At 43.0% G+C, this 23,971-nt stretch overlaps 1 protein-coding gene across 9 annotated transcripts in view; it reads left to right on the forward strand.

The window, feature by feature from the left end:
- Window positions 1–3,481: 3,481 nt before the first annotated feature.
- The window catches only part of GRIA1 (glutamate ionotropic receptor AMPA type subunit 1), a 193,284-nt gene continuing 172,794 nt past the window's right edge, over window positions 3,482–23,971 (forward strand). For 3 of the 9 annotated variants that reach the window (XM_053377072.1, XM_053377074.1, XM_053377076.1), the window contains exons 1-2: window positions 3,483–4,003; window positions 6,111–6,248. In XM_053377072.1, coding sequence (XP_053233047.1) covers window positions 3,922–4,003; window positions 6,111–6,248 — 220 coding nt within the window. In that variant the 5' untranslated portion in view covers window positions 3,483–3,921. Of the gene's footprint in view, window positions 4,004–6,110; window positions 6,249–23,971 lie in introns of all 9 variants that reach the window. The other 6 variants (XM_053377069.1, XM_053377068.1, XM_053377070.1 and 3 more) reach the window with 3 other exon arrangements.

The following is a 23,971-nucleotide window of genomic DNA, read 5'->3' on the forward strand; positions in this document are numbered from 1 at the left end:
TCCTCTGCCTGGAAGCCTAGGAGCTCAGTGTAGACAATGCTGAGCTGGCTGAACTTTAAATGGTCTGACCTGGGAGAAAGTAGCTCCCTATGATCCCCAAAACCCAGCAAACTGAAGTGAGATCAGAGATTAATATTTGCTGTTAGGTACATGCTATGCTCTGGATCTGCACATGATTTGCCCACCATCTTTATTATTATTATTATTGCTGCAGTTATCCATGAGAAATGAACTTGTGCAGCTAGGGTGGGGGGGATACTCAGGTCTAGCTGCAGGGGGAGGGAAATCTGCTGCTGCTGCTGCCACCCCCAGCATCTGCCGCCTGAGGTGGCTGCTTCACTGTATCCAATAGAAGGACTGATCCTGCCACCCACATGGCATATGAAATGATGTGACTGAGAGAACTATGTAGGTCTCCCCCACGCATTTTGGTGTCAGGAGGCAAACTAGGTCATGATGATGCAACTCCTAAGGTGAATTTGTCTGCCTTGCAGAATTCAAATCAAGGATGCCTTGAATGAATCTTCATTTCAGAGATGCCTATCATGGAGAAAGGATTTTTTTTTAAGGATTCTGGTTTTACCAGGCACACACTAGTGTTTTGACCACTAGCTCGATCCTGAAGGTAGGAATTGATCACCCCTCCTCCCTTGGCTACGCAGAATAGAGTTGAAATCTACTATTTATTTACTGCTATAGGCACTTTGGAAATTCCTGCTGCTTAAGTGAGAAGAAGCAGATGCATATTTTCTATGGGAATATATTGTTGCATGCACCCTAATTTTGAGTGGTGAGAGACTCCAGGGATTCCAGGGTTCAGTTTCCTTGGAACAAAGGTCAATGGAGACTGTTGTGTCTTTTGAATATAGGGTTTTAGTTGCATATATATGCAACCTGAGCATAGAATGGATGAGCTCACAGCATTAACTCCCAACAGGTGTTGCTTCCTCATAGTTCTGGATCCAGCAGAGAGCAGGCATGCCTCTGTTTCTCCAGCTTCCCCCATCAGCCCAAACTCATGCACAGAACTCTGACTCTGAACTCAAAACCACAATTCTGTGTAAAGGGCAGTTGTCTGCCAGCTCCATCTGGTATGCAGGCTGAGACCCTACCTGCCCACGGATTATCTTGCCAGAGTGGTGCATGCTCTGGTTACTGCAATGCCCTCTACATGGGGCTACCTTCGCAGGAAACTACAACTAATCCAGAATGAGGCAGCTAGACTGGTGACTGGGAGTGGCCGCCAAGACCACATAACCCTGGTCCTGAAAGACCTACACTGGCTCCCAGTATGTTTCCAAGCACAATTCAAAGTGTTGGTGCTGACCTTTAAAGCCCTAAATGGCCTCGGCCCATTATACCTAAAGGAGCGTCTCTACCCCCGTCGTTCATCCTAGACACTGAGGTCCAGCTCCAAGGGCCTTCTGGCTGTTCCCTCACTGTGAGAAGTGAGGTTACAGGGAACCAGGCAGAGGGCCTTCTTGGTAGTGGCACCTGTGGAACACCCACCTATCAGATGTCAAAGAAATAAACAACTATCTGACATTTAGAAGATATCCTTTTTAGGGAAGTTTTTAATGTTTGAAGTTTTATTGTGTTTTTAATATTTTGTTGGAAGCCGCCCAGAGTGGCTGGGGAAACGCAGTCAGATGGGCTGCATATTATTATTATTATTATTATTATTATTATTATTATTATTATTATTATTTGTACTTCAAGGTCCGCCTCTCACCATATGAACCTTCCCTCATAATCTGAGGCCCTTCTTCATGTGCCTTCTTTGCAAGAGGTCCAGAGGGTGGCAAAACATGAATGGGCCTTTTCTGTGGTGGCTCCCTCCTTGTGGAATGCTCCCCCCCCCCAAGGAGGGAGCAGTACACTTGTTTGCTCTGCACATGGCAGGGAAGGACAAATTGCAGTAGCGAGGGCCAGACCACGAGTGTCCACAGGACTGCAGGTTTTCCTTTCAGGGCAACAATATCCCAATTTCCCCACATAAGTGAATGGCAATCATTCAGCTATATATTCCCAGAGGCACTATTGTGGTGGGATCCTAACTTGCCTCCTTCCTCTGGTTATCCCACCTACTAAGAATCAACCCTGCTTCGTTCTTTCCTAGCAATGAGAGCTATGCTCTTGCATTCAGGTCCTGCAATGAGGGTTTTTCACAGGCACTATTGCGAGAACAGGGTGCTGGACCATTGGACCATTGGCCTGATCCAGCAGGCTTTTCCTGTGTTTTCATGTGTATTGAGCCATGCTGAGTTCCCTTGAAACATAGAAGAGCAGGGTGGATGGGTCGGTGGGCATGCATTCAACTCCTGTCTTTTTAGTTTGCTGTTGCAGCAGGCGATGTTTTGGTTTTGCAAAGAAGAACGAGACTGTATAGATACAAAAGCCAGGATTGGTTGACTGGTTGATGAGTATGCCAATAGAGATGCTGGTGCAGCTGCAGCATTTATATATTTTTGCTAGGCAAGTCAAGCGCAGGATTGAGCTGCTTGGAGGATCCTGCTCTAGGCCGGCATGCCTGGTTGCTACTGTAGTATATACAAAGAATAAATAACAGCGATTGAACTGTGCCCTCCTCCGTTGCAGTGGATTTGCATTTACAAAATGAATGCCTGTGCCCTAAATGTTTTAAATCCCAGAAGAGATGTGGCGAGAGTGGGAAGGAAAGCTGTTCGCTGTAAGAGAGCCCGAACCTTCTCCTCCTCATCTCTCTCTCTCGCACGCACACAAACACACATAGAGACGCACACACCTCTCGTTAATAAGCCTAAGGTATATAAACTTCTAGCCTTTGTGCTGCCCTCTTTAGCCTGGATTCCTTTCCGTTGAAGGCAGGAACAAAATACATCTTCAGGAAGGCAAAATGGGACAAGCAGGTTAATGATGAGACAGGTGGGAGAAAACTCAGCTGGAAAGGGAAAAGACGAATGTCAGCCTCTCCTTTTGCCTTCCCCTGAAAATTACCCCCCCACACACACCTTCCTCTCTGGAGAGCCATTTGTTTCCATCTTACCCATCATTGTCTTAATGATCTGGACTGTAGCGAGCGACTTGGTGCTTCGCAGCCCTTGGATCCCAAGAGCCGAGCAACCCCGCCCGAGGACCTATTGATCTGTGACTAAAGAGCAGAGCCCTTTCTCGGCTAGAGTTTGCCGCTCAGGGAGCGGCGGGCAGAGAGGCTGTCCCAGCCAGGACCTGCCGAAAGAATGTGGAGGGAAGGCGGTTGGTGTTATGAGAAAAGGTGGTGGGGCTCAGTGGTTAGAGCACCCCAAGTTGGATGCCCAGTGTCTCCGGGCAATGCTGGGGAAAGAGCCCTGTCTGGAGAGCCGCGGGCAGCCGGTGTCGACAATGCTGAGCAGAGCTGGATCAATAGTCTGAGGCAGCTTCCGATGTTTCTATGGGAAACAGCACGTGGTGAAGGAGGGGACCCTCAGGAAAGAGGCTGCAAAAAAAAAAGTGGGGTGGACAGTAAAACAATGAGAGGGAAATGAGCAGGAGGAGAGAGAGTACAGTGTGTGTGTGTGTGTGTGTGTGTGTGAGAGAGAGAGAGAGAGAGAGAGAGAGAGAGAGAGAGAGAGAGAGAAGACTGTGTGTGCATGCATGTGTATGAGTGTGAGAGAGAGAGAGAGGAGGGGGGCTGTGGATGAGAAAGGGTTTCTCTCTCTCTTCCTCTCTCTCTCAGAGCTCAGTTAATCCTGCTGTCAGTTGGCGTTAAGGCAACGATCTAAGCGCTGGATTCCAGGAGAAAGAGACACCCGGCAGTATAGAAGGAAGTGAGGACCGAAAGGGGGGAGAGGAAAAGGAAAAAGGAAGGAAGAAAGAAAGAAAGCAAGGAAGAAAACCAGAAGGGGGGAACTACCAAATCTATGCTTGGACCTGGGCTTCTTTCTCGCCAATGCAAAAGGGAATATGCAGCACATTTTTGCCTTCTTCTGCACCAGTTTCCTAGGGGCAGTGTTGGGGGTCAATTTCCCCAGCAACATCCAGATAGGTGAGTGCGAAAAGGTTGCCCATTCTGGAGCGAACGCATTTTCCTGGATGGTTCTGTGTGTGTGTGTGTGTGTGTGTGTTAAATCTAGCCCATCCACCGCCTCCTCTCGCAAAGAAAGAATGGGGGTCTGGCCCATGCATGGGGTGGATTTGCTATAGAATTGGGGGATCGGGAAAAAAATAGATATTGATACGGGATGGATCTCTCCTTCTTAGTGGGTGGGGGACATGCCTGCACATGCCTGCTTCCGAAATGGAGGAAGCAAACAATTTCTCTCTCCTCCTAAATCTGGGACTCAGCATTTCATTTGGGGAAGGGTAGACCGGGGCACTTTGCATTCTTTGGCCATCCTTTTGTTTGGGGGAGTGGGGAATGGTTTCTACTGTCCGTAAGTAAAGAGATAACCTCGGGGAGAAACCAGTCTTTGTTGTTGCGCTGAAACAAAAGCAGAACAACGCCAGGAAGGTGTTGCACTCGGGCTCCTTCCATTCCATGCATCCACTTGTTTCCCGCCCCCCACCCTTCCCAAGCATCAGCGATACACCTTTCATTCATTTCGCCCCCCCCCCATTCAATCAGCAGGCAGCTTCTCTCCCCCACTCCAAATACATAATTGATAGTATTTGCTTCGGAGAACGGTCTCCCTCCTCGCCCTTATGTCTCTTTGCAATGCCAATTCCTGGCTCACCCTCGCAGTAAGGGCGGGGGGTAGAGAAACTCATGGGATAGCCTCACTTGCAGGATTGGCGCTTTTATTGCAGTTTTAACGTTCCCTCGCCGGCATCCTCCTTTCCCAGATTTCTTCGGGGAAACACAAAACCAACCTGCAAAATTAGCAGGCTGCCATTTCTAGCCCCCTCTTTGGCAACCACAGGCACCGAAGTGTGGGTTTAGTGTTTTTTATTTGTTTGTTTGTTTTCCTGGTGCAAAAATAAGCCTTTCCACGAAAAAACAAAACAAATCCAGAAATCGTGCATGCTGCTGAACGTGCGGAAAGTATCCTGCTATTATTCGTTGGAGGCTGCGCTTCCTGCTTTTGCTTTCTTTGCTGAATTAAAGTGTGAGAGCGATGAATAATATTGACGACGGTGATCATCCTTATGATGCTCTGTTCCATCCCGCCACTGACTCTTGTCTCTGCCTCATTTGCACATCTGCACCTTAGGGATGTCACACTCGATTTGCATTGCTGTCAAAACTCAAATGGACCCCCAAAGTGCCGAAACCGGATTCAGAGGTCTAATTGCACATTTAGCTACAATTAAGCCACTGTCAGCAGCACGCTTGGAGCCATTTGGGCAGTTACGCACTCTACCATGCATTTCTAAGATGGGAAACTAAATAAATTCAGTAATAAGCAGACCTTGTGGCACCCAGGTTTCTGCGAGGTCCTCTTGTTATCTGAATATACCCCTTGGTACAGCTAACACCCCTCGTGATACAGTGTGGCTTAATTTATTTGTAACAGTTATTTGGCCAATCCCCAGGCCCCATTGTCCAAAGAAAGGTGCTGCTTGGATAATGCAGGATTCGTTTTCCTTTGTTCCTTTCCTCTTAGTTCTCCAACAACTTGTTGAGTAAACATCTGCTCTGTGTGGGCAAATGTAGCAGATTCACATCTGGTGTAAGGGGGATGGGGGAAGGAGTCTCCCTTGGATGAAAAGGGGGTGGAGATGCTCATTCCTGTATTTGACCAGCTCCTTTTTAACCCTTACAGGAAATGAAGCCCACGGAAATGACCCCCCCACACACACACCCTCCCCGTTCTCCATAGCCCTGATTCACTCTTTGTTTACGATCATATTTGGGACCTGGTGGTGTGTTTTGTGTTTGCGTAATGGTCAGACTGCAGAGGATCCTAAAAGATCATGCCCAAATGCATTTGTCAGTCTTTAAGGCACAAGAGGATTCTTTGTTCTTTTTGCTAGCAGACACTGTCTGACATGGCTACCTTTCTGGAAACGTGTCTGGAGAAAAGTTTTTGCCACTCTACTATCAAAGCTGTGTCCTAGAATGCCTACATGCTGGAGTGTGGTCATAATAATGCCATTGTCACTTAATGTTTCACTGCTGATTAGTTTCCAACCTCTCTTCTGTTTTTCTCCAGGGGGATTATTTCCTACTCAACAATCCCAGGAACATGCTGCTTTTATGTTTGCGTTGTCTCAGTTCACAGAGCCCCCCAAGCTGGCTCCTCAGATTGACATTGTGAATATTAGTGACAGCTTTGAAATGACCTACACCTGTAAGTAGTGGCTCTCTCTACAAGCCCTCTCTCTCTCTCTCTCTCTCTCTCTCTCTCTCTCTCTCTCTCCCCCATCTTTTTTCTGCCTTTCCCATCTAGTTCACCATTGCAGAGGCTGTTGCTTTAAAATTAAAACACTTTATCAAGGTCTGTATGATGAGATCTCTAACAGAGTTCCACTCCCCAAGTTATGATTATTCCTCTTCCTTCTCCTTCTCCTATGCTTCCCACCATTCCTCTCTTAGTTCCCCCACCCATCGTTATGGATCTGTCATAACCCAAGTGTGCGATACATACAGAACAGAAAAGGAATTATTTTATGTACTGTATTTTGATAGCTATAACTTAATCGCGCAGCATCCTTTTTTTTTTTAAAGTAACCAACAGTTATCTGACATTGGCTGGAAGTGCAGTCAAAGCTCAGATCGAAAGTTAGCAATGCAAGCAAGGTGAGAGGTCTGAGCTGAAGCAGTTCTTCTTAGACTTTTACCAAGAGCTGTTAAAAGGTTTCTCAGATTAATAATCTTTTTTAAAAATGCAAAGCTTTTCATAGGTTTTGTGGGACATCTCTCCAGAAATCAGCATGGTGGAGGACTTCATATGATATTAGCAGGGCGGAAGCCCAACCAAGTTGATTAGCCATGAAGAGGCATAAAAGAAGTCCAGAAAACAAAGCCTTCTCCATTAAAATGGGATTGCCGTCACATTTTGGTCTTTGTAAATATATGCTGCTATATGCACAAAAAGGGGTTGATTCGGTATTACAGGGTTTATTTAGCTCAGTTTCCTGCTGTTGGTTACACATATGTGAGACCCAGTTTTTGTAACAAATTTGGTCTGATGTAGAAGCCTTTACCTTGTCTCTGACATGAATAATCCCAAGGTTCCCTTCCACCAACCAGACTAGAATCATTATTATGTTTAGAGTTGTAGTTTTGGCATGTTGTTAGTAAAGGATCGTGTGTGCAAATGGTGGATTTAGACTGTGACTATTATATATAGCAGAACACGAAGGACTCAGAGAAGTGTGGCATCAAGACGAGAAGATGAATCAGAATATGGGTCCAGAACAGATCTAGTTCTGTTGAATGGATAGAGGCTATGCTATATTGATGGGCTGACCTGAGGATTTGATTTACTGGATGCAGAAAACCACTGAATAGCATCAAAACTAGACAAACTCAGAGGAATGTGCTGCTGTTGGAAAGCTGATAATGACTTGGACAATTAACTACAGATATTAAGCAGGATATTTTATCTCTGACAACAAGAGTCTGACAAAGCTCAGAAGGAAACATTCTGCCCTTCCATCCTTTTGTTCAAAAACAGTTTGACTTTCTGAGCTTAACTAACTGTGTCAGCATCTGAGTTTACAATATCCTAAGGTGTCTAGGGTCATATAATATCATTGTTCATTTGGCTTGATGGGTCCAGGAGATCCCGCCCAGCCCTGTGGTTTGCCAGTTTCATGTCTCTAGTTGAGTTGAGTTAATCCACACAGAATTGAGATTATGCTTGCAATGGAAACTGCAAGCAAACCATCTCCCACTCCCACCCCCACCCCCGGTCCCAACGGAACAACACTTTTTGACTAGCTTATATTGGAGATTGGCTTTTTGTAAAACACTGTGTCCTAATGGCAATTGCATCCAACTGCAAACCTATTTGATTGCAGTTGCAATTAATTATCAGTGTTTTAGTAAATCAGAATCTTCCATCATTTTGTTCTCTGCAGATTGTAGGCAAGCTGTGCTTTCAGTAACAAAGCTAATCATGGAGTACTACACCTGTGCCTCTTAAAAATTCTACTAAAAATGGCCTTCCTTTCTTATATCACTTTTCTTATAACCACTGATTGTGTTGGAGAAACTCACAATTATTCATTTCCAGCATTTATATGAGTGCTGATTGCTTTGGTGGGCTCTTTCTATTCATAATGTGATGTAAATATTCTTATAAAGATTGTTTGTTTCCATGGAGATGCACAACACGCTCTTGGTTGCGTTTGGGCTTTTTTTTGTATCATGAGCTACCTTTGTCCTCAGATGCCCTGCCACTGATATTTTCAGCTATTCGTAAAGTAGGTGGCTCTTCTGATAAAGTTATTGCGTGGTGCCTTAGGACAGAACTGGCAGTAATACAATCAAAATGGTGTGTGTGTTCCTCATTAGTTCTTGTAAGACTAATGTGGGGGTGAGCAGCACTTGCAGGGATAAATTGGTAGGTTGGAATGGAGCCTCTAACCCTTTCACCACCTGTAAGTTACCCCCTGAAAATACGAGGGTATCCCCTACCCCCAAAAAACTGGAGTCAGCAGGGAGCCTGTCTTGGAAGGCAAAATAGCCTCTCAGGGCCATTTGCAGAATTGAGGGAATAGGACGGGTTAAAATCTTACAACCCTCCCTTTTGATCTCTAATCTTTTTGCTTCTCTTGCTCCTTCACTCCCACAGTGGGTTTGGGAACCACAAGGCAAAATCTGGAGGGCAGAAACTAGTTAATCGCCAGAAACAACTATTGCTATTGGATCTGTTCTTGCACAAATGGTTAAAAGCCCGATGGTGGTAGCTGGCAATCATTGCTGTAAAGTGGAAGTTTAGAGCAGGGGTCAGCAAACTTTTTCAGCAGGGGGCCAGTCCCTGTCCCTCAGACCTTTTGGGGCGGACTATATTTTGGGGTGGGGAAATGAACGAATTCCTATGCCCCACAAATATCCCAGAGATGCATTTTAGATAAAATGACACATTCTACTCATGTAAAAACACACTGATTCCCGGACCATCCGCGGGCTGAATTTAGAAGGCGATTGGGCCAGATCCAGCCCCCGGGCCTTAGTTTGCCTACCCATGGATTAGAGTCAGCATGATAAGCAAGAATCTAAAAGTATGTGTGTATGTGTGTTTGTGTGTGGTTCTTGAGACTAGTGGCACCAAAATGGAGTTTTATTTATTTAATGTGATTTCTAAGCCATCCTTCGTCTTAGAGATCCCAGGGTACTTTACTATACAAATATAGAATATCAAACATTAAAATGTAAAGATTTTTGAACCAAACTAAAGTTATTCCATTTAAAACAGTTGTCTTGAAGCATCTTGTGAAAATGTATTTTCTTTGTCCACATGTGCCACATGTGACAGGAGTTTTGCAAGGAGAATCCCCCAACCACCAGTGGTGCACAAAGTAAAAAGTCATCCACTGCCATCTAGCAGGTAATATTGAAATAGAACTAGGAGTCACATACAGTGGAACTGAGACCTGGTGCTGACAGGCAATAAGCCAGATGCAATGACTGACTGTTGCATGGTTGCCATGGCATCATCTTTGGTGATATAAAGCAATAATAAGCAGGCTATATATGATGCATTTAAATCTTGGGTGCTTCTGCAACAATATTGACTGCTACCTCCTAGGAAATGGGTCACGTTTGAAATTAAATTGTTATAGAAAGCATTTGTCTTCCCCTCAACATTAAAGCAATTTGAAAGGTAAAAAACCCATGATAAATACAAATATATAGCAATGTTGCTTTCATGCATTTTTCCTTTAACAATGCAGGCTTATGAAAATTTACTGGGTGCCTTTCAACAGTTGTGTTAATGTTAGCCCTTTAAAAAAAGAAAAAAAGTCTGTTATGGTGAGCACATTCTTTGTTTATGTTATATACCCCTTATAGGGGGCTGCTCAGAAGGAAAACAAATTAAAGGTGCATCTTTACTTCTGCTAATATCTGGATTTCAGAGACAGTTGCATGCTTCTCTAGGGAAAGACCTATCACCAAAAGCCATATCACCACCCAAAACATTTTTGTTGTGAAACAAAAAAACAACCAACTAGATTAATGAACTGTGTTGTTGTTTTTTTACATTAGGAATATTAATGGATATTAATGGAAAACACCACAACTGAACATGCCAGCCACAGCAGACCTAATCCCCAAACAGTCAAAATGGAGGGGCATCATAGTAGATAGTAAATGAAACAGTAAATGAGAAAATAAAACCTATGGGAAATGGCAGTATGTGAAAATGTAGGATGTGAACAAGTTAGATTTAGCTTGTAAGAGCAGGAGTAGCAAAACCAGAGCACTTAGCTTTTCTGTTTCCTCTCTTAGAGGAAATGGAATTGGTTTTCATTCCCTCCATTTCCAGTGCTCAGTCTCTTTCTGCCATGCTTTTTGAAGCAGCACAACATATGCTCTAGAGAGGAAGGTATCATCAGGGTAGGTGAAGCCTCAGTGTTTACAAAGGGGTGGGTGAGAAACTCTAGAAAGAAAGAAAAAGGTGAGACTGAACAAACAGCCCAGCGAGGACCAAGTGTGCTCAGTATTCATGGAATCACATAATTGTAGAGTTGGAAGGGACTATGAGGATCCTCTCATTCAACCCCCTGCAATGCAGGATTCTTTTGCCCAAGGTGGAGCTTGAACACACAACCCTGAGATCAAGAATCTTATGCTCTACCAACTGAGCTATCCCAGAAGCTGGCTAACTGTTTCCATTGGTGGTGGTGGTGGAAAAATAACATGAAGTAGAATGGAATGGGTGGTGGTGGTGGTGGAAACCTGATTAGCAACACTCCATGCTGGAACACTTTATTGCAGGCCTCACTTGTGGAGCATAATGTTCAAGCTGTTGGTTGCCAGAATGCTATTCCACAATGTATTGGACTCGGTCACTTGCAGGTATTCATCCACCAACCTCTTATTAACAGACACATGGCTCACACATACCATTTCTAGCAGGATGTACCCTTTCACCACATGAGCTGAAACAGGAAGTGCTACCCTGCCCTGCTGCCGCCACTGCCTTCACCGTCCAGTGGCAGAGGAGTGGTGCGGACATTGGCATTGCATTTGGGGGAGATCTTGCTGGCTTCCAGCAAGATCTCACCAAAATCACACCAGATCTTTTGTGATTTTGGTAAGATCTCACCCTAGATTGATGCCAGTGGCACTTCTCCACCAGCAGCAAGGGTGCTACCTTGGGCACTTCCACCAACTGAGGCAGCAGCCTCGTCTAATGGTTGGACTGTCCCTGATACTGAGCTGCACTTGGCAATAGCAACCATAATCTAGAAATCTGTTTGTAAATGCATCATCCACCGTGGCATGTCACTTCAGATTATAGTACGGCTACTTGTAGTGTTGTTTCTGTTGTTTTTACTGAATGAACGTAGAATTATGTTCATTCAATTATACTTACTTAGAAAACTGTATGCAAATTGCATGAAGCTAATTGTGTAAAAAACAAAAAACCCTAACTTTACAGTGGTACCTCGGGTTACAGATGCTTCAGGTTACAGACGCTTCAGGTTACAGACTCCGCTAACCCAGAAATAGTACCTCGGGTTAAGAACTTTGCTTCATGATGAGAACAGAAATTGTGTGGCGGCGGCGGCAGCAGGAGGCCCCATTAGCTAAAGTGGTACCTCAGATGAAGAACAGTTTCAGGTTAAGAACGGACCTCCAGAACAAATGAAGTTCTTAACCCGAGGTACCACTGTATTGGCAAGAGGACTTATATTTACCCACAAAATATAAGTAGCATTGCTATCTTGTACCTTTTATCAGCCGAGAGGCAATTGATCAGGATGAGTAGAAGGGTTTGTTGTTTTTTGGATCAGTGATTTGGGTCACAAGTTAACAATAACAAAAGGAAACGTATCATCCTACCCAGACTTTGGCATCAGCTGGGGTAATACCATCATTTATTAAAAACATAAGAGTCGGACATGACTAAACGACTAAACAACAACAAGATGAGCCCTACTGGATCAGGCCAATGGCCCTTTTGGTCCAGCATCCTGTTTTCACAGTAACTAACCAGATGCCTGCAGGAAACTTACAAGCAGGACTTGAGCACAAATCACTCTGCTCTTCTGTGGTTTCCACAACTGGTATTCAGAAACATACTGCCTCTGACCAGGGGTGCAGAGCAGTGTCTCCATCATAGCTAGCAGCTATTGTTATAAAGAGACAGGGGATCTATGGCCCACCAGAGGGCCTTCTAAGCAATAGCTTTGAGCACCCTCTTCCCTCCTGAGCTTTGGCTGGTGCTGAATTTATCTATCTTTCAGCACTAGCTAAAGACCATCTTCTTCTAGAAAGTATTTCAAGTGTAATATAGGGACTCCATTGTGAAAAATGAAATGCGTTTTAATAATCTGTTTGAATTGCATGCTTGATTTTTGGTTAATGTGTTTTGCTTTGTTGTGATCCACCCTGAGCTCAGTCTTGATGGATATACAATAAGTAAATTAGGGTTGTAAGATGAGAACAGATATGGCTGAGCCAAAACTTGGAGCTATGTTTATGAACATTTTCTTTACTCATCACATGTAACTCCCTTTTTGGTGACTTATTTTCCCCCAGGAGGTTTAGGGAAAGTTTACGCTCCCTGCCAATTCTGTACAGGAGGTTCTGCTAAGACAGTCTCAGGTAGTTCTGTCTTCCTGCCCCAATGTGGGTCATTCAGGTGGTGATAATTATTTTATTCTTCACCCTAATGATATTCAATTTCGGTACCTATTTCCCCCCATCAAATCAGCCACCATCATCTGAGGAACAGTGGCATCATCATCAGATATGACTATGTAAATGACACCAATGAGGACAATTCAAAGTAAGGGCAATGCTTCCCCAATGTGTCCTGTTAGCTTCATTTGTCCTCATTATGTCACCACATAGCCAAATCTGATTGCCTCTGGGTAAAGGGGAGGGGGTAACTGGATTGTTAAGACTAGTGCTGAAGCAGCAACCAGGTTGTACTGTGGACACCAGCCAATAGATGCAAAATAGGAGCAGTTTGGATTCTCCAAAAGCCCTAACCTTCTCACTGAAAATGTTTACTAGATAACATTTGGCTCTATCCTAATAACATGAAGCAATGGGGCATAGTTGGGTCAATGTATGAAGCAGCCTTCCCCAGCCAAATGCCCTCCAGATGTTGGACTACAACTCCCCTCTTCCTTTATGATGCTGCTTGCTGAGTAGAACTAGAAGTTTCGTGGGTGGTGGAAAAGCTGCAGTATGATTTGCTTAGACACCTGCACTTATTATGTGGAGCCTTCTTTTTTCTTTTTCTACAATTTTTGGTAGCCTTAATAAAAACACTTTTTGCTTCCCATGACAATCTTCAGATATCTTACTCATGCAGGAGCCTCGACATTTGCCTTAAAAAGTCTCTTTAGGTGTAAACTGCAATCTGGGTGCACGTTGGTCAATACAGTGTACCTGCTATCTAGTTTGGTGCCTTGTGCTCTGGATAGGATAGGCTGCTGGAGTTAGTGTACTGCAACCTTACGCCAAGGCAGTAGAGCAGATGGTTGTTTGACCCCTTTCCATTTTGGTATGATGACTTTATATACCAATCACACATTTTCCTCTTTATTTGAAACTACCAAGGTCATGCAATCATGTTGTTATTGTTGTTATTACTATATTAGTAGTGTTAGTTGTAGAAGATGCAGTGCTCCTATAAGCAATAGAGATGATGATGATGAAATGATAAATTTGTTATGATATTTTCTTTCATTTCCTTATACAACACACTGGAACCTTACTTTTCAGCTCTAAAATTGCCTTGTATTATTATTATTTTTAAAAAGCAATATGCACACACATCAATGTTCTCAACTGCAAGTCTAGATTTATTGCAATTAAACCATTATTCTGTTTGAGCAGGGGGAAATAGCCTCCGTTGATAAATGTGTACCAGCCACCATTTCTCAGAATAGGACTGTTGTAATTTATTCCACTAGTAATCAATTAAAATGCAGTTTTGTAATTAAACTTCCTCAAGCTTAGTTCTATGATACTATGTAAATTTGTGTGTGTTGTATTTGCTTATCCCAGGAGTGCCATAAAATTGACTGAAATGCATGTTCCCAACTGCAGTGATTCCACACACAGACCAATGATACTTATTGAATTTGAGCAGCCTAACTGTATGAAGGATTAAGATACAGATTACTGCATCTGGAGCCAAGCTGTCAGGAAGGCCATGGGTAATGGACTAGAGACTTTCTGGTTAGTGTCTGCTCTGTTCAGTCTCTAGCAATGGAATTAATGATGCTCTTGGTTCTTTGATGTTGCTGTTTTAAGGGCAGACAGAATAACAAAATAAAAATCTGGATCTAGTTCTCACCCTTGGACTCTTCAGAACTTCTTCTATCTGTGGATTTCGTATAATAAAAAATGTTCTGCAAAAGTCATTTTTGTTCACTTGTGGACATGGTAGGAACTCAGATATTGATTTGTGTCAAGGTTCAATGTTTGAAAAGTTGCTGTTTCAAATGCGACTTCTCAAAATATCGTCTGCTATCAATATTTTGGCTTGTGATTTCATCTCATTGACCCCCCCCCCCACTTTGTCTAGAATAGGCCATTGGCCATGGTGGCAAAGAATGATGGGTGTTGTAGTGCCACAATATTTGGGGGGGGGTCATGCTGGCTACCCTGACCTAGGATGCAGATGGACAACCTGCACCCTAAAGCTATATGCAGCCTTTGATCCCAGTCCTTGTAGCCTAATTTCATGTAAATGGTAAGGAGCAGGAATAGGAATTCAGGCAAGAATGGGGAGGGGGAGAAATATGTGGCCCCATTCTGCTATTCATCACTGTTGGACTTCTGGGTAGTGTAACTACTCTATCAAAGCCTCACTGTACATCCTCTGTACATTCTGAGCCCTAAAGATGATATTTACAGTACCCTAAAAACAGAATGAAAAGACAATTGCCTCCCCCAAATTATGGTAGCTCCTGGCTGATGCCCACCTTGTACCCTGAGAACATTCCCTCTTCTCCATCAGTCAGAATGCAAGGGGATCACTCAAAATTCCCCTTCTTCTGTAGTCTAACCCTATTCTCCTACAAATTTTCAGCTCTGCAGCACCTATTCCCTTTCTTTTCTCTTCTTGTGCAAGCCAAAGCTCTTCTGAGGGGCTGTACCATCAAATCACCCTACAATCCCTCCTTGTTCTCCCTGTCTCCTTTCTGAGAAAGCCAGCTAATTGCTACTTTGGTACTGTTTTTCAGTGAAACCCTTTGTTTTCTGGAAAAGCTCTGAATTGTTTCAGTGGCTTTATAATGTATAAAGTACTAAATGATCTGAACATTACCCACACTTGGCTCCTTAAAATTTGATTAGCATGCGAGTAAAACTGGCATCAGACTGTATTCCAGGTGAGTAAGGGAAGAGTTGCAGTGATTAGAGGTTTTCCCCTTGTAAACCATTTGAGCTAACTTCCCATCTACACCTCCACAAACATTCATTTTCTGGAAGGGCTTATTCCATGAAAATGGGCAAGTTGAATGTAGAAATGCTTTGAAACATATGACCTGAACTAACTTGGTAACACCATTGAAGTTAGCATTTCCCCTGTGAGGAGTTTGTCCCTTTAAAAAAACAGATTTTGCTATATAAACATGTCATGTAGGGTCATTTGTTTACTGGTCTCAAAAGAGTCTAGTAATATAATTTAAGTGCTATAATTTAAGACCCAAGGACTGCTAAATGAGGCATCTTCTTCTTTTTCCTTGTCCTTTTTTTTGTTTTTTTGCAGATTTCTTGAGACAGTTCTGTTATTAACCAACAGACCATCAAATCAGCTTGTCTTCTTCTGCTGTTTCATTTGGTTCTGTCTCCTGCTATGGCCATCTCAGAGACATTAGGAAAGGATGGTGGGACATAAAAGAATATCTTGCAGAAACAAATTGCCTGAGGGAGGTTAAAAATGAGTCTGAGATAGATTTTTATCTCAGCATTAGCATTCCAGCATCTTCTCAGCACAACATAGCTCAAAAATGATACAGCACATTACGTACACAGCAGTCTCCTTTCTGTTTGCTCAGTGTGTCAGTCATTATTCCTCACATCAGCTGCCTTTGTTCGATTTCCTCCATTCTGCTCTTTAAATGTCATTGCCAATCAATCCCGACAGCAAGATATTTTGGCTTGCTAATTTCCCCCACCGTGCCTTTCATCCCGAGTTGTTGAAAACAACCCCCATTTTCACCTAAATCATGGCATAACTCACACCCATAGCTGGAGAAAAGGAAGTAGAATATAAATCCACAAAATTGGTTGACATTTTTTTGAGAAAGTGATAGGAATAGGGTGATGAGAAAGAAAGAAACGGATTATTTACCCAGGCCCTGCTTTTGGCTTTTCCCCCTTTTGGCCAATGTGCAGCAATGGCGCAAAGAAAAATGGCAGAGGGAAAGTCTAAGATTAGTGAGTAATATGGGGCTGATGACAAGGGTCGTCTAATGAGCAAAAAGAGTCCTGACTCTCACTTAATAACGGAAGTCTTAGAGCTGTATCCTCAGGATAACAGATAGTGAATGCCTGGAAGTGAAGCTAGTTCCACAGAACCGGAGTGAAAATCAATATCTGAAATGATATGATACTTCCATTGGTTGCACTGCCTTTCGTTCAAGACAAAATATAGATAAGGCAAAAATGGGATAGGACCCCTGCAGTGTCGGAAGTTGTGATATTGTTCCATAGTGGAACATTGGCCATATCACAGTAGTCTTGTATGAGTCCAGTGTGGTCAGAGATGATGTGCGGCTGAATCATAGAATTGTAGTATTGGAAGGGACTCCAAGGCCCATCTACTCCAACACCTACAATGCACTAGTCTAACTAAAGCAGTGGTTCCAAGCCCATTTTTGGCCATGCCCTACCTAAGCATCTCTAAAATACTGATAAAACACTGGGATCAACACCCATATTAAAACAACAGTAAATATTATTGGTTTGAACTTGAGGACATTTCAAACTACCTGACCAAAGGCACTGAGGAAAGCATTTAAGGAAAAAGGAAAAGAAAGCACCAGACTGCATTAACTGAAGACAAAATATAAGTCTTCTATTACTGTACTACAAAGGGCCAGGGCTGCTGGGATAATCTGAAAATGAGAAACAGGCCTGGTCTGCTGGGAGTTCAGGGGAAATTTCTATGTACAGAAAGTGATTAATGCATTTAATGAACTATCCAAAAGAAGCACAAGATAGGAAACCACCACCAGGCTCTCTAAAGAATAACAATGAACGCCATCCCAGGCAACAAATTCAATAGCTATATCCAGCCTAGCAGATCAGCAGAGTAGCCCATGCAAGTCTAGAGCCATTACATCTGAGCTCCCTGTGCCAACACTGGGATCAACACCCATATTAAAGCAACAGTAAATTATCTGCATGCATGCAAAAAGTGTTAGGATATTTCCGTTCCACCTTAAAAGGGAGCAGGCTTTGTGAGTCACAGAGTCTGCGTATTTCCTGTTCACAGGATGTTTATGTTTTCAGTTGCTTTCGCTTGTTCTTGTTGCCTGAGCATACCGATGCAGGAGGTCATGTTTTTCTTTGTTCTGACCAACGCTAAATAAGTTCCTCAGTTTACTCTTTGCCCTTTCCAAATACAGTGGAACCTCAGTTTTTGAACTTAATCCATTCCAGAAGACCGTTTGGCTTCCGAAACATTCGAAAACCTAGGATCAATGGGCTGGCTGCAAAGTCAATGGGTTGGGGAACCTCCCCAGAAGCCGTTCGACTTCTGAAAATCGTTTGAAAACGGAAGCATTCACTTCCGGGTTGTCGGCGTTCGGGTTCCAAATTGGCTTCCGAAGCATTCAACAACCAAGGTACCACTGTACAAGGATTTCAGGCAGCAAGACTGAGAAAAACACCCTTCCTGAGATCTTGGAAAGCCACTGCCAGTCTGGATACACAATGCTGAATTAGATGAACAAGTGATCTAAATAGAAGGATGTATATGTTCAAAGCACGCTGACCATGCCAACCCACAGAATGCCAACCCACAAAATCTCCCAAGAATCAGTGAAGTATCCAAGGACACAAGGAACACACGTGTGGGGAAAAAGTCAGGAAAGATTCTGTTTGTGATTCTTCTACAAAGAGGGGGACCTGGATGGTTACATTAAAGGTAAAGGTAAAAGACCCCTGACAGTTAAGTCCAGTCGCAAACGACTCTAGGGTTGCGGCGTTCATCTTGCTTTACTGGCCGAGAGAGCTGGTGTTTGTCCGCAGACAGTTTTTCCGGGTCATGTGGCCAGCATGACTAAGCCACTTCTGGTGAAACCAGAGCAGTGCACGGAAATGCTGTTTACCTTCCCGCTGGAGTGGTATCTATTTATCTACTTGCACTTTGACGTGCTTTCACACTGCTAGGTTGGCAGGAGCTGGGACCGAGCAACGGTAGCTCACCCCGTCGTGGGGATTCAAACCGCCGACCTTCTGATCAGCAAGAGCTAGGCTCAGTGGTTTAGACCACAGCGCCACCCGCGTTACACTAATGTAACATTACATTACTTTACATTAAGCATGTACTAATTTGACCATGTTGTAACATGGGCAGCAAACTGCAAAGAAATTGTCCAATTTTCTAGGTTTCTAAACCAGATAATAAAATGCTGGACCATGACAATGCTGGGCTCTCAGCATCGCTGTAAGCCGATTCAAAAGACAATCGTGTATTGTTAAGATTCTTTCCTGATATTCCTCCCACCCGTGTGTCCTCTTCTGACTCTCCCATTTAAACATACCTTCTTCAGATTGGAGAATGATGCAAGGAACCACTGTTAACAATGTCTGTGGTATTGCAAGCAATTTCCTATATCTGATAAATTCAATCTTTCTTTCACTTTTTTCTAAAGTGCTCATAAAATCAACCTCCTAAGGAATTGTACAGGTTTCCTTTATTTTAATATGAATACAATTACTGATATAAACCAGGAAAGAATCTCTGCTTGACTGTCACAAAGTTCTGCTCATATATAGAGCTCAATCATCTTATCTAATGAGTGAGGTGAAGTCCAAAATAAAAGATTAGCATCCGTGAATTAACTTTTAAAACAAAACACATCCACAGTGTTTCAAATGTGTCCCCAGTCTCCACATAAGAAGTAATCTCCACTGTTTGTGTTATAGACACCCAGAAGTAAGTGAGTTCAATGGGGCTTATGCCCTGGTAACAGTGTTTATAGCACAACCCTCCGATATGTGATTAGATATCTTGCATTGGGTTCAATTGGCCTTGGCTATACCTGAAGGATAGCATACATTCAGGTATAACCAGGACTTGAGGTATACCCAGCCCGGACACTGAGGTCCACCTCCAAGGGTCTTCTGGCAGTTCCCTCACTGCAAGAAGTGACTTTACAAGGAACCATGCAGAGAGCCTTCTTGGCAGTGGCACCCTCCCTGTGGAATGCCCTCCCATCAGATGTCAAGGAGCTAAAGAAATATACAACTTTTAGAAGACATCTGAAAGGAGGCCTGTATCAGGAAGTTTTTAGTGTTTGACATTTTAATGTTGTGATGTGTCCTGGAAGCCGCCCAGAGTGGCTGTTCCAGATTAATTTCCAGGTTTAACTGGTTTTGTTCTTTAAAGTCCAAAACAGATTGGGACCTTGATATCTGTAGAACCATCTCCTCCAATATGAACCTATCAAGAAGCTTAGGTTTTTAGTGCAAGGCCTGCTTTGCATCTCGCCACTGTTTGAGGTTGAAGGTGGGAATGCCAAATAGCAGCTTCTTAACCATGGAACTTAGACTGTGGAAGACAAAACAGAGCACTGCTATTCATGCTGCATATGGATCCATGAATAAATTTTTGTACCTGCTTTTGACAATTTGATATGAAGCTATTGTCTTAGTTTTCCTTTTTATGTTCTGTGCATTTAGTCAGATGCTTTAAATTGTTGGTAGGCACCTTGATTAGATTTCCCTAGAGACAGAAAGTTGGTCTATGAGTGCTTTAAATGAAAAGAAATGTTTGTGGCATACATTGGTGAGAGAAGATATATGAAGCAAGCTGACTGCAAACTTGGTGTGGTATTGTCTTGAGTACCAATGCAAAGAGTTCCCATTGAGATTGTCATGTCATGAAGAAATAAGCCATCACTTTTATTACATGTAGATCCCATAATCAACAGGAGAATCCAAGCTGAGATTCTTCCATTGCAGGGGGTGGACTAGATGACTCTTGGGAAACCTTCCAGATTTACAGTTCTGTGATTCTGTGTGGACCTTCTGATATAATTTTGTGCAATAACATGCCACAGACATCAGTGTAACTCAGGAACAAACCTTAAAATCAGGCTGCAGGGTGTACATAAGCTAATGAATTGTGGCATAGTGTACATTCTCTCTCTCTCTCTCTCTCTCTCTCTCTCACACACACACACACACACACACACACACACGACTGCAGATGACAAGGAAGAGGGTTTCATGTTTAGGTGAAAATAGGACAGATCAATGCAAAATTTTGATTTGCTGAAGAGTTCAGACAACTATATAAATCAAAATGGACGGACGCATTGATCTGATGCCAAATATATTGAACTTAAGATATAGCTACTTCTCAGGTATGTGCTGCAGTCACTAAATGCTTAGTTTCCAATGCCTCAGCTCTTTGTTGTTGCACGATTTTACCTACTTGTACAATGTTTTATTAAGCATCAAATGTTCTCTCTCTTTCTTTTTGACAACAATCCTTATCCACAAGAAATATAATCAATGAATCAACTATGAACTCCTGGAATATTTTTTCTCATGAACTAGTCCATATGTTCACAGGAAATTGACTAAGTGTGTGTGTATATTAACTCATTTCCAGTTTTAGTATGAACAGAGTCTATCACTGACACATATATCTATCTCTATTTTAAAATTATTTATTATATCAAGTATGGTAATAGACCCTTCTCTGGCATGTGGTGACTAAAATTTGGCTAGCTTGTCACTCATCCGTCAGGTTGAGATTCTTTTTTTTTTTTTAAGAGAGTTTATTTTGGAAAGAGTCTAATTATGAAAATGAGGAGCAGCTGTGAGATCTTCTTTCGACGACTCATGGAATGTGAGCTCAATATCTTTCCTAGATATTAATTTATTACCAGGTGGTAGATACTTTGTGCTGAGCCTCTGCACTCTGTTTTGCTAAAAGGAAGCTGAGTTGAATTGAACACAATTTGCTTGGAGATTCAAAATACTAGGTCCTCTATGCAACTGGCTTGCCTTTTGCTAATTCAGACAGACCCAGACATATGTGTGCTCACACTCTCAGGGTATAGATGCCAAGACACAGGCAGAATGGTTACCCAGAAATGCCTTCCTGTAAACCCCAGAGCTGTTGTTACACGGGGAAGCCCCCTGATCAAAACCAAATGTTCCATACTGGAAATGTTAGTAGGGAAGTGGAGACTAAACACAAGGGGTAGTCCTATGTGTCAATGAGAGAAGAAACCAGTATTTCAGTACTCACAGCCAGTGTTCAAAACACTACATGTTAAATGCTGAGAAGATAAGAAGACCGGCCAACCAGGCAAGTAGAAATTCAGCAGCAGTTGCATAGTCAGAAATAGAGTTATAGAGATTTCGGTCAAGAAGTCAGGAAGGTCAGGTGGAAGTAGGGAACCAGGAGCAAGACAAAGACTAGCATGAACTTGGGACAAGGAACAGGAAAGATAGAAATTGAAGGTTGAGCTCAGGAATGAATTGGGCCTATTGGACCAGTTTGTGACCCTAGGTCAATATGAGTTAAAAAACAATGCCAAGCAATGCATAGAAAAGAACTCCACAAATAGTGTGTAAAAATATTAATATCAATTTGGTCTTGAGCATCACCATGTGTATTTCCTATCTATCTTTGTAATAAAGTGTGTGTGTTGATGTACCATACACCTCTTATTGCTTTTAAGCTTATTTTTCCCTCTGAAACAATTGACTTCTTTGTGGCATGCTGCAACTCTGGGTTAAAGATCCCATCCCATGTTTCTTGGGTGTTGTAAGATACGCTAGCAGGCATAGGCGTTTCCCCTTCTCTCTGGGAGCTTCCAATAAGATTCAACGAGCCTCTAACAGGTTTATAGTCTGTTTTATTTACAACAACACAGAGAGAGCTGCATCAAGCCACCCTCCCTCGGGATCTTAGTTGTTCACTCTGGATCCCCGCAGCAAGAAGGACGCCAACATCCTGCTCTCCCACCCCTGTACATCTGTTGAGCCTTAACCCTTTCAGACCTCCTAGTATGAGGGCTGGGAGGAAAGTCCCCGCCGCTCTCGAATGAAGAGTCTCCTAAACGCTCCCTCCCTCCTGGTTGCCTAGCTACTGACTCTAGCTCTTCCCCTGACTGTGCCATCGCTGAATCAGCTGCTGGGAAAGTTGAAGGAAGTGGGGGGCAAACTCTCTTCTTCTTCTTCTTCTTCTTCTTCTTCTTCTTCTTCTTCTTCTCAGAGGTTCCTCTGTCTGTGTCTGCATTCCTTCATCTTCAGAGTTAGAGCAGTCCCTGTCGTCCGATTCTGACCAACCTCTGACCAGGTGTTATGTGTATGGTGAGGTACAAAAATGTACAAAGTATATCTTGCTCAATATAATTTATGCTGGTGAAAGCTCTCCAGGGTTTTGGGAGGGGCTCTTTCCCACCCTTCCCTGGAGATGTTGGGAATTGAACCTGGGAGCTTTTGTGAATAAAACATGTGCTCCACCACCAAGCTGTGGCTCATCCCAAATGACTTAAGGTGCTTTCATGCATGACCACATGAGGTAGCCTTTCTCAACCTGTGGGTCCCCAGATGTTGTTGAACTATAACTCCCATCACCCCTAGCTAGCAAGGCCAGAGCTCAGGGATGATGGGAGTTGTAGTCCAACAACATCTGGGGACCCACAGGTTGAGAACCGCTGACATAAGGAGTACTTTTCCATGGGCTTGTCCCATGTCATTGCAGTAATGTCTGCGAATCAGAACAAGTGGGTGGAGCCTGTTGCATGTGTCCCTCCCATCAGATCATTTCCAAGCCAAGGGGCAGGCAATGAAATATTACGGCAACAGTATGGGATGAAGCCATGGAAAAGTACTCCCAGAGTGGTAATTCCTGAGGGGTGCGTTGTATTTCTTTCAGAAATTCCACTGTAATGTTTAGAGAAATGAATGACTTTAGACATCATATACAAGAGGCATGAAGAGAGGAAGCTTGGATCTTTATGGTTTCCTTTGCTGCTGCATGTTTCTCATATTTCTGTATGTAGCAGCATAGAGACTGTCTGTGTTCAGAAACTGCCAGTATGATAACTCATTTATTTGTGGCCCCATAATGGAAAGCAAAAATATCTCTTTCAATTCAAGCTGGATTAGTAAAGTTCAAAGAAGGCTACACAGTGAAGAAATTGACTTAGAAAGCTATTGTGAAGTTTAATTATTTGTCTTCCTTTTATTGACTTATGCAACAATATTTGAGAGCTGGTATAGCACAGTGGGCTGCACTGTCTCTCAGTTCATATCTCACCTCATCCATGAATGTGCTAGACACCCTGAAGCAAACAACTGTCTCTCAGCTTCAGCCCTCATTGGCAACACAAGGATCACACCAACCGACCTTTCAGGGTTATCACTTAGGTAATATATCTGAATTCGTTTGAGCTCTTTAAATGATATCATTATCCTCTTATAACATCACCATCAGGTTCGTCATTGCATGAATTTAGAGCTAGGGTTATTCTTGCATAACTTTTAAGAACATTTCTGTTGAGATATATCAGGTTACATTTGTGTACTTTTAATTAAACATTGGATTTGACCTTGTGACCCGTTGCAGACAGACAAAGATTTCAGGCAGGTTGTGTGATCAGGAATGGGAAGGAATTTAGAGGAAGCAAAAGATGCTGCAGTTGTCCAGAACTACCTAGTTAACTTTGATAA

This window comes from Podarcis raffonei, chromosome 2 (assembly GCF_027172205.1).
Source record: "Podarcis raffonei isolate rPodRaf1 chromosome 2, rPodRaf1.pri, whole genome shotgun sequence".
Lineage (NCBI taxonomy): Eukaryota > Metazoa > Chordata > Lepidosauria > Squamata > Lacertidae > Podarcis > Podarcis raffonei.